At 36.6% G+C, this 11,778-nt stretch overlaps 1 protein-coding gene across 1 annotated transcript; it reads right to left on the bottom strand.

Moving 5' to 3' along the window:
• Positions 1–8,281: 8,281 nt before the first annotated feature.
• Positions 8,282–11,080, bottom strand: LOC108371703 (membrane-bound alkaline phosphatase-like). The gene is made up of 3 exons (XM_017627311.1): positions 10,945–11,080; positions 8,723–9,894; positions 8,282–8,655 (listed from the first exon to the last, which is right to left on the bottom strand). The coding sequence occupies exons 1-3, from the start codon at positions 11,018–11,020 to the stop codon at positions 8,326–8,328; spliced, it is 1,578 nt and encodes a 525-aa protein (XP_017482800.1). The 5' UTR covers positions 11,021–11,080; the 3' UTR covers positions 8,282–8,325.
• Positions 11,081–11,778: the final 698 nt, after the last annotated feature.

The raw sequence follows: 11,778 nt of genomic DNA, 5'->3' as shown, positions 1-11,778 counted from the left end.
AAGTATCCCGCAAAAATTCGTCTAAAAATGTATCCAATTGGATCTATTTAGATCCAAACGGCATCCCTGATGGCAATACGCTATTTTGCGAAAAAGTATTAGTAGTAAATATTAAAATATTCCATTCCATTCCGCCAATCGGTATATTATAATGTTAAAATAGGCTAGAGCTCTACAAGATGTACCCTTGTTAATCCAACAGCTCGCATTTATCTGCACCGTGGCGCAGTCGGGAAAGTACGCGAGTCGACCACGTTTGTCTCACAAACTAAACAGCAATACAATTCACCAGCTGAACGATAAGGTGCAATGTAAGGGTTTACTTGTTATTTCTTCAAAATCTCAAGTAAGATTTTCTTAATGATGAAAAGTGAGTCGTAGGTGTCAAAATAGTCAATTGTACGTCACTATAAGATACATCCCAACGATTTTAAATGGCGATACAGGTGGCGCGTTTAATAAGGGAGAACACGAACCAATGTATAGGGACGAAGCAATAAGGCGGCTTAAGAACAACAAGGCCCCGGAGCCGAAGGTATACCGGCTGAGCAGTTCAAAGCCGGTGGCGATGAGTTGGTGGGGCGCATGTAGGAGCTTTTAACCAAAATTTGGTCTGATGAATACATGCCCCAAGACTGGAATCTCAATGTACTTTTCTCAATCCACAAGAAGGCAGATCCCGCCGTTTGCGCCAATTATCGCGAAGTAAGCCTTTTTAAGGCGCTGGCCCAATGCAGGCTTGCTTTGCGTGCCATGCTGACTTTAGTTTGCATTGATTTAGTTTGAAAACTTGTTTGGCCGAATGGCGGCTTGAAACGCTGTCAAAGTAACCAGATGTCTGGTTGAAAAGTCAATGTCAGTTCCCTTAATATTAATTATTATTTTCCTAGAAAACTCTAGAAGATATATCAAAAACCTTTAGATTTATTTTTAAATTAAAGCGAATTAACGTTTGTATTTAAGAGAAATGGTAATAATGAAACATACATATGTATATCTACAGTTACAAAAAAAAACTATAACTTAAGAAAGCGATTTACTTGATGAAAAGAGCTATAAGAAGTTTTTTCCTCTCGTGTAAAATTTGTAAGTGAGCTTTGCACTTTTTTACTATAATATAACGATTTGTTAAATTTGATTTGCTTCTTTTTTTAATTAAGTAAGCAAATTTTGGTTTGAATTTATGTATTTTGAACAGGAACATGCCTCTTTGTCAAAAGCCTACAAAACGCTTTCAAATAAAACATTTATCTATTTAAAACTTTGAGACGCTTAAAGCAAGTGAAGAAAAGCTGCCATTTGGCCAGCCTTTATAAATTTTAGTATATTCCAAATAATTTTTGACACTTCTCGGAGCGAAGCAAGCAAAGCAAGCCTGCATTGGGCCAGTACCTTTAATATTGTTGCTTTTTCCATTTTTCTTAATAAAATAATCGATGTACAAAGCTCAATAACAATATTAAAATAAAATGTTATTAAGCCACAATAACATTGACGAATTTATTTTAGTATTTTTATCAAACATTTTTAATTTTATATCATTTTTAAGAACCTGCTATTACAACACGCATTACCTATTTTAATTTTTCTTTCAAAAAGTTAGGTAAAACATATGTCCAAATATATTTAAAGCGCGTAAAATAATATAAATAAGCATTTATTGGAAAAAATATATACGTTGTTTTTTTTTAATAAAACATTAGATCAACCAAATAGGTTGGACTACTATTGTAATTCACCCGAGTGCCGAGTGAGTAGAGTCCACGGGCCTAATGGCGGGTTAAAAGACTTCCCAGATAGGACAGAGTACCACGCATTGAAATACAAATATTCATACTAGGATCTACTAGTTCATCATACGCTTAACTGGTTTCTCCCCTCGGTCTTAGGTGAGACCTGTTTGGCCTAGACAGTTTTACTAATTTTTGTCTGAGAAATACGGGATTGGACTTAATATGTTAGTGTTTGGACGAGATTCTCCTCCGGTTTGTTGCGCGCGCCTTGATGTTGTCGCACACAGAAGAGGGACCTACAGTTGTAGGCCAAAGAGCGATTGCTTTTTTTATAAGAACCTGTTTTTCATGGTAGAAATACACTCGGAGGTTTGACATTTTGTGTCGAGGGGCGAACGCTATTAGAATGACCTTTTTCGTTTCTTTTGTTATTGATTTTAGTCGGACATTAGGCAAAACTAGTTTGTCAGAATATCGGTACATATGTACATGTTTGGACATGTAGTTCAGTTTATTTTGGCAACATAACCAACATTGTAGAAAACGTACACAGTTGATATAAGCTTATGTGAGGATATACATACTTGTGTGCTCATAAACATACATACATATACTGTGTTTAAGCATAAATTTAAACGTATGAGCTTATGGAATATCAAATACCAATTCATCTTAACAATTTTGTTAAAACGTTTAATTATGTTTGGATGGTCCTAAATTTGATTATGGGGTTTACCTCAAGCACTTTTGGTATGCAGTCGTGAGCATTAGTATGTGTCTCATGAAAATATTTTCCGTCAATCGAAACTATCATGAATCAAATGAAGTGGTTCATTTTTAAGTAAAAGGATTTGCAATAAATTGGGATTTAAAATGTAAACATATTCGGAGCAGGGCTCTAAACCTTCTTTACCTTCTGTTCTTAAATACTAGCAAAACTTATTCAACCTATAATGGATCAACAAATGTAAAGTTTTCCATCCGACAGTTTTTTTGCGCTTACATTTCACTTAAGTAAAGGCAAAACAGATATGTATTCGATAGAAAGCTGGGCTTATTGGTCAACAAATGCTACAAAGCCTGGTAAAAACTTAAGTGCTATACGTCCTTTCGTTGGCAAGTGAGCTGTAATTTTCTCTCTCGTCGATCGACATATGCACACAACACCAGGTTATCTGGTTAACAATTTTTTTCTGTAGTGCATTGTATTGTACACTGAACAAAAAATATAACCAAGTGTGAACAACCTCATAGACTTTAAATACTTAGCATTGGAGTCATTTAAGCATCACGAATAGTGTCAGCACTTACAATATGGGGCGCTTCCAGTTTGCCACACTAGAATTTATTGCAGAGTAATATTACGAGTTCTACCGATGACCTACGGGAGAGCTGAATCCCAACTCAACCAACCTTAATGTACAAGTACATACGTGGATTTGTACTAGAAAATTAAATTTTCAATTCTACTTTACTTCCCTCACCCGCGCCAAAGGTTGACATTCTTTGAGCTCAACTGTAAACCTCGCATGCCATGTGACACCGATTGCAATGCAGCATTCAGAGTGCATAAGTTGCAATTTCATCCATATGTACATATGTACATATATACATAAGGGCATTCATCAAAATAGCGCACAACTCGCATGTACTCGTACATATGTACATATGCATATTAGGGCAGTCCTTAAAAAAATCAAATGAACGATTTTTTTCAGTATCACCCCTTCAATCGGTAATACCACGGTCACAGATATCACATATATTTAAATTTTTTGGTGGCGATTGGAGTCTTTTAAGACACTTTCATAAGGTAATCTGAACTTTAACCCCTATGCGACACGCCTCAACCGACTCTAATCGGGGCCAAAATTTATATACGATACCTTCGACTATAGTAGCATCGATGTAGGGGTTGAGCCCTAGAAAATCGGATGTACAAATTTGCTTCCTACATTTAAGGACTACCCTAATGCACATATGTAATATAAAATTGTTCTGGGATGTGTGCTGGAGTGAGCGACACTGAAGCTAACGATGTTTTCATAATCTGCTGAATTGACATTTAATTAGATTGAGTTGGCAATTTTGCAGCTACTGTCGCTCCTTGCTGGATACTATTGCGAGCATACGTTAGCGTATTTGTTGATTTTATGCTAGTTATTCGACCATGGCAGATGGATACTCAGAATATGTGGCTTGATAGCTGCATAGGAAGAATTTCATACATAATGGCGTAGAAGTCGTAACATAAACGAGAGTATTACGAGTAAAAGCTTGGGCAGTACTTAGCCATGAAATGCATCATGCAAAAGTAGTTAATAAATTTGAATATATCTTTGTATGTATGCGTGTATAATAGGGCGGGTCAAATTTTTTGCATCAAAGGCACATTACGCGATTATGGTTATTTGGGTAATTTCAAGCATTTTTGCCTAAGAAACCATAGGTCTAAAATGAATTTCGAGCCAGCGATTTTTTCTATCTAGCTTTTTTTCCAAAAAGTGGCTCACCTGTTGAAACAGCTGTATTTAAAACAAGCCAAAATGTGTATCTGGAGGTTTTTGGGGTCGAGGAATCCATTTCTGGCATTATTTTTCTCTTTTGAGGGCTGCCAGAGGGCGCCTTCGTACTTTTTTTTGGATATTAATGCCTTTTTTCCGAAAATCGACAACATTGTTGCGAAAATCCACGAAATTTTACTTTCTCATAATATAACTTCAATTACTAAATAGCCTAAAATCTTCAGCGTCCAAAATTTTTATTTTTTTAATTTTTTTTTTATTTTTTTCTTATTTTACATATTAAACACAGTATGAAAATGAAAAAGCACAGTATGAAAATGAAAAAGCATGCGCTCACACATGTTATTTGCTTACAATATGTCGATAAACAATATTACCAACATAATATTAAAAAAAAAATACGTTACACGTGTTTAAAAATTGAAACACTAGAAATTGTTTATGTTTTTTTTCATTTACATTTCATATGTTTTTATCTATTAAGTTAAATTTTTGAATAAAAAAAAATTATATTAAAATAAAAAAAAATGTGTTTTGTAAAATTCAGAGAACAATGTTTTGCCCTAAATTGAATAAAATCGATATAAGTTATGCTTTAATACACCTCCCTTCCCCCTAATTCTTAACGCTGAACATTTTAGGCTAATTAAAAATTGAAATTGCATTATGTGAAAGTCAAATTTGAATTTTCGCAACAATGTTGTCGATTTTCGGAAAAAAGGCGTTAAAATCAAAAAAAAAGTACGGAAGCGCCCTCTAGCGGCCCTAAAAAAATTAATGCCAGAAATGGATTCCTCGACCCCAAAAACCTCCAGATACACATTTTGCTAGTTTTAAATACAGGTGTTTCAACAGGTGAGCCACTTTTTGAAAAAAAAACTAGATAGAAAAAATCGCTGGCTCGAAATTCATTTTAGACCTATGGTGTCTTGGGCAAAAATGCTTGAAATGACCCAAATAATCATAATCGCGATGTGCCTCTGTTATTTTTTTTGGGGCCCCTACAAATCGACCCGCCCTAGTGTATAAATATTAGTATTCCCTACCGGAACAATTTGTCTGTTATAAATCTTTGATAGGAGTACACCTGCATGACATTGTCACCAGTATCATTGTCAGCTATATGTCGTTTAGGATTCACAGCAAGTGCGACGATGTCACTAAATCCTCATTAGTGACGATGTCACCGGTGACCATTTTCGCTACTGGGTTGGAATAGTTCAAAAACTCATACGTACTCAAAAATGTACTGTAGAATACGGTAAAATTTTCACATTGTTTTTAAGAAATTCATAGTAACTTTAAATAATATACCAGGTAAAGCTACCTGTAAAATATGGAGTATTTACCTAGTCTGTTCGGGTAGGGTTCATACCCTGCATAAAAAATTAACAACTGATAAAAAATAACCTACTTGTAGTTTACTTTTTTGCGGAATTTCTATAAAATATTAAACTTGTAGTTAGCTACGAAAAGCTAACTTGAAACTTGTTGAAAAGTAATGCACGAGTAATGCTTGTGATTGTTTACTTTAAACAAGTTTTATTTAAATATCATCAAACAAATTTTACTTTGAATGCACTTTCTTTCTGCACTTCGCAAATACTTTTCATGTAAACAAATATGTAATGTAATAAAAATAAAGTAAATAATTATAAAAGTAAAAAAAAAACAAAAAAAAAATATTTTTCTTATTGATATTTAATGTCCAAAAGTAGTAAGTTACAAGTTAGTTGACATCTAATGCAGAGGTAACCAACCTCGACTATTTTGCGGCCATCGCCATAGAAATATAGTTAGCTTTCCTCAAAGAAAGTATACAGATAGTAGTGACCTTTGTTCTTTCCTAATCAACCTCAAGTTCACTTATAATTATATATATTTCCCGCAGGGTATATGTAAATACATACATACATGTAATACGCGGATACATATTTTTTTCAATGCCATCAGATCTGCACCGTTCGTTCGAGTGTCAAAAATGAGATGCCAAATTATAGGGCTTGACCTGTAGATGTGCTATAAGGTCTTATTTTTTGAAAAAGGTTGACACACTGTAAAAAATTAAATTAAAATACATATTTAATAAGTGAAACGAGTTATTATAATATGGGTATCTAACTAAATGGTTTTAAATAGGGATGAAACGGTACGAGTAAATACAAGCACATTCTCGATACTTTATGTTCCATTCCAAGTAATTTTGTTATCTATACTTTTAAACCAGGTACTGAGTATGTATCGAACAAAATACTCGTATCGAAATTCCTCGACTTTTTCCTCCACTGTTATTCCTAATATGAATCACACGTTGGCCCAAAGTCGATTATCGCAAAGAATACACGATCCGACACGGAAGATCCTATTTATAACTACTTGGCTGCGGCGGGAGAGTTTAACTGCTGTCTCTCAAGAGTGCTGCTTAAAATGCCAAAATCTTAAATTTGTATGGGACATCCCTTCATTTCGTTACATGTACAAATAAAGACCTCCACGAGAATTTAAAAATAATTTTTGAGGGTCGCTGCCAGGTATTGAAAGTATTTAAATTCGACAAAGTTGACATTAGTGTTGGGAAGTATTGAGTACTTTTGAGGATCGAGTTCTTCGGTGTCGATACTTTTTAGGATCAGACATTTTTGAGAGTACCGACTAGTTTATTTAAATAAATATACACATGTTGGTAACATTTTAATGATTAGTGTAGAAATGTCTCAAGCTGGCAACACTTTATTCAAATTAATATTATAAATCCCAAATTATGCTGACTGTACTGGGTGCAAGGTAAAAAGAACTCAGTACTTTCAAGTACCTATTCGACACCTAATACTCAGTACTTTGATTCGATCCTGAGTACATGTATCAAAGTGAGTATCGGAACAGGGTATTCTCGAGAACTGAGTACTTTCGAGTTCTTTTGTGAGTACTGAGTATTTTAGAGCACTCAGTGACGATACTTTTAAAAATCGGGTACAGTCGATCCTTTCGAGAACCGAGTTTTGAGTACTTTTGGTATTGAAACTGCTCAACACTGCAAAACATATTTTGTTACCATTGACTAAAGTTAAAAAAGGCCTTTGGGGTCAGGACTTATGATTATTACTATTATTATGGGCCATACGCACCGCGACCTCTGAAGTGATCTATTGTGAGTGACCCTCCGTCCTATGGGGAAAGGCTTTTAATGTAGTCTAGCACTTTCAAGGGCGTCAAGAGGTCAAGACTTCCTCACCCCTATTTAATAACAGATTGGCGCTTACACATATATTAGTGTTTGGCCGAGCTTTTCCTCCGATTTGTGGCGTGCGCCTTGATGCTGCCACAAAAAGGGGAAGGGCCTAAATTTTTACGCTGATTCCGAACGGCGATTTTATTTTAATGAGAAGCTGTTTTTCATGACAGAAATACACTCGTAGGTTTGCCATTGCCAGCCGAGGGGCGACTGCTATTAGAAGAATACTGTTTTTGTTTTTTTTTTTTTCGTTTTTAATGCTAAGTTAAACTGGGCCTGAGCCCACCCCTATATATATATATGATAATATAATTATTTGTAACCCAGTTTAATTTGGAACTCAGAAGAAAAAAAATGCTGCATTTATTCCGAGAAAATTTAAACGAATGCCGGTGTTTGGAGGTTAATACGCAATAAATTTTTTCTATCGTAAAGAAATATGTAAAAATTTACAAATTTTAAAGTTTTGAAGTTTTCGTGGATCTCTTTAATTTGTACGTAGAATGAAATGAAGGTGACTCCTATACAAAATTTAGATTTTGACTATTTTCGAACCACCCTAATTCATAGTCAAAATCGAGTCGACAGTAAAGCTAGCTCCAACTTTTTTACATAATTTTTAATAGAATATCTGTCAAAAAAGCTGCAACCTACCTTAAAGTCGACTATGAATATGACCGATTAACTTTAAAATGATGCAGCGAGTGCTTATGGTCCAATCAATACCTGTAGGGGCCTGCAAAGTTATACATGTGTACATATTTTGTATGATTTTTGAAATAAAACAAAGATTTGCAAATTTTTAATCATAAAATATCAGATTTTTGCAGATAATTCAAATATTAGCATATGGGCCAATATTGAGCGCTCGCGCCATCATTGCAGGTATATTTGATTGCTCGTAATTTCCGCTGAAATATTGTGCGAATGGCCCAGAAGCGAACACGCCCACGTCATCTCCACCATGAGTTTCAGAGTCCAATGGCACTGTGGCGGGATATTCAAAACGTACGTTTTCTGTCTGTTCGGCGGTTATCTCGCTGCGGCCGGTTTGTTCATTATAGGTACTGCTGAAACCGGGTCCATTGGCGTAGGACAAAATGGTGAAAGGCAAACCATCAGCGCCTAGCGAATCGGACAAGCCAGTGATTGCTGAATCGCGATACTGTTGAAAGAAAGAAGGAAAGTATTTATTTCAAGTAGAAATAGTAACTTCGAAGCATATTACTCACCGGATAGCCGTTAATGGTCATGGTGTGCGAGTGATCTGACGTTACCACGATGAGCGTATCCTCTTCTGAGGTCATTTCGCGTGCACGCTCAATAGCGCGTGAGAACTCCACGGTATCCTCCAGTGATTTACGTGCACGGGTATCATGATGCGCCATGTCGATGCGTGCACCTTCCACAAAGAGGAAGTAGCCGTTTTTGTTCTTTTGCAATACCTTAATTGCGGCCTCCGTCATCTCGGTTAGCGATGGCTTCACTAGTTTGTAGTTGCTGCGTTCCAAATCGCCATTGTAGGGGCAATGCGAATTTGCGAATAATCCTAGCAAATACTCCGTTTTATCCAAATCCACCAAACTCAAGCCTTTCTTGCTCCAAACATATGCTGCCTGCTGGTTATTTGTATCTTTATCCTTCAACCAATCCTGGATCAAATTTCGGCCATCCGTACGCTGGCCAGGCAGTCCTTCTTCATCGTTGACCGTAGTGTTAATAAAGTTGCGCCGACCGCCACCCATGACCACTTTCAAATTCTTACCCACATTCCACTCCACCAGCTGACGTGCGATATCTACATTGCTCTTAGCGCTACAGCCACTCTTCGAGAACACAGCGGCATCATTCTCCCAATCTCGATTGGCAGTATGCGCATACATGCCACCCGGTGAGGCGTGTGTCACACGCGCCGTTGTCACCAACCCAGTATCTTTTCCCGCATCTTGCGCCCACTTAGCAATACTATCCACAAAGTTATCCGGATTCTGGCCGGTGGTGCAATCATGACGCTTTACTTTGGCATTCACGCCTATTGTGCCGTAGTTGGCCTTCACGCCACCCAAATAGGCGGTGGCTGTGCAAGCTGAATCAGCCACTTGTCGGTCGACGCAGTATGTCTTCGACAAGCCAAAGTAGGGGAATTTTTCGAATGACACCTGATTAGCGCTGTCGCCCATTAGATTGCGTGCGGCTGTGACTGTGTGAATCGACATGCCATCGCCGAGGAAGAAGATGATGTTCTTAGCGTTACCATTTGCATTCAGTTTCGCTGATTGTTGGAGTTTTTCGCTGAGCGTATTCTGTGCCTTAGCAATCCAATAGCTAGCCTCACGTTCTGCTTCGTTCGTGAGATGTGACGCGGAGCCCAATCGCGTTGAGGTGCCAGTGCTGCGAGGATGTGCTGGAGGGACGAAAATAAATGCGTTTTTGAGATAAAGAAATTTGTATTAGTAAAAGCTCGGTAAAAATATAGTAGGTATTGTTTTATAAAGGGTAAAGTACAAGTGTTGCGAAATAATATTGCCATAATACTTGTTGATAAGGCGAAGTTTAAAGTATGTTACGGCAACGAGTAAACTAAATTTATTAGTGTATACACTCGTGCATGAAATATTGATGTCTATTTGTAAATATCTCTCTCTCGGATTTTTTTTTTAAATAAAAGTAACATATTACGTACTTGAATTTAGGGCTCTAAAACTAAGGACGGCATTTTTGGTAAATAAAATCTAAAAGGTTTATATATGTAGGTTGCCTTTAAATAGGTTTTTACCGACACGAGGCCACAGTGACATTGGCGAAAAACTGCGTAGCTTACGAGTTGGCAAGACTTGACTTCTGGCTCAGGTTGGATTTATAAAAAGGGCTCTTTATACTTACACAAGTCTTGATCTTGCTTTTGGTGAAGGCTCTGCAAAGTGAATGTTCGGTTAACATAAAAAAATGACTGCCGCAGCTGCATGAAGGATTCTACCAGGATGTTATCCTTTCGCAAGCCTAGCATTGAAATACTTCATCATCAACCCTGATGATCGCTCTGACATTGATATTAGCTGCCACCGTAAGTTCACTATTGGCTCGTTGTGTTTCATCGTCTGAGTAGTGGTTGCTGTCGAAGATCAGATAGTACCACTAAGCATAACTCCAACAATTTCCAAACTTGTTCTCAACTGGGGGCTACCATCACAACATAACCTTAACCTAACCATATTAAGGATCAAAATCAAAGGAAGCTAGAATGTCTTACAACAGGCGAAGTCCAGCTGTTAAGTATACGCTACAATCCTCACCTCGATCNTATAACTCCAACAATTTCCAAACTTGTTCTCAACTGGGGGCTACCATCACAACATAAACTTAACCTAACCATATTAAGGATCAAAATCAAAGGAAGCTAGAATGTCCTACAACAGGCGAAGTCCAGCTGTTAAGTATACGCTACAATCCTCACCTCGATCGCTTGCTGCCACAACGCCCATCAACAGACCTGTTAAGGCCAATGCGAAAAGGAATCGAATATGCATCATTAAAATGAAATTTTCTTGACTTCTGCGAGTATTCTGTGGTTTGAGATCAACTCTTAAAATTGAACTAAATGGTAAAAATTGTTGAATAGCCAATAGAAGTATAGTAAAAACCCTTTATGGTTAATCTTATCAAACACGTGAAATACACTTAATTATTAAATCAATATCAGCAATCGTAAACTCAAAAAACGAGCATAAAATCGGGCGAGAATTTATTTATGATCCAATACATTCAATAAAAATTAAAGGGGTTATATTCGCTTTACGACTGCTGTCTTGGCTGTTGTTGGTTAGGCAGTATTACACAAATTACACAGGTCCACAAAAAAAAAAAAATCGATGAAAGGTTCCTTTGACCAAACCTAGTCTAACCTCAAAAAGCATCTCGGATTTTACGTGACAGGTCGATTTCACCGATTTTTTTTTGTGGATCTGTGTTACTTTAAGCATTTGACCATCATTACTATGGTAAAATTTTCTGCTTGAGAAAGTAGATCAGTTTATGAGATATAACAAATTGTATTTTTTTTTGAGATCTGAAAAAATGCACTCACTTAATGCAGTTTGTTTAATGAAATTGGTCAATCGAAAATTTGTTTTTACTTAGGTGAAGCTTATTAAATTTACCATCATCCATGTCAGCAACTCATTGCAATCCGATAAGCGTTTCCAGGAGCTTTTTATCGATTTACCAGCTATGTCGCGTAATTTTTAATAAAATTTCCCAAACAATTTTATTTTCGGTATGAACGTAAATG

This window comes from Rhagoletis zephyria, unplaced genomic scaffold, assembly GCF_001687245.7.
Source record: "Rhagoletis zephyria isolate East Lansing unplaced genomic scaffold, Rhagoletis_zephyria_1.1 Rzeph_scaffold_05155, whole genome shotgun sequence".
Classification (NCBI taxonomy): domain Eukaryota; kingdom Metazoa; phylum Arthropoda; class Insecta; order Diptera; family Tephritidae; genus Rhagoletis; species Rhagoletis zephyria.
The sequence above is the reverse complement of the archived record's forward strand: the minus strand, read 5'-3'. Positions and strand labels throughout refer to the sequence as shown.

Coding starts and splice junctions, on each gene's coding strand:
- LOC108371703 (XM_017627311.1), bottom strand. CDS start 11,020: ATGATGCATATTCGATTCCTTTTCGCATTGGCCTTAACAGGTCTGTTG. Junction 9,895..10,944: donor TGTGGCAGCAAGCGATCGAG/GTGAGGATTGTA, acceptor TCGTCCCTCCAG/CACATCCTCGCAGCACTGGC. Junction 8,656..8,722: donor TGACCATTAACGGCTATCCG/GTGAGTAATATG, acceptor TTCTTTCAACAG/TATCGCGATTCAGCAATCAC.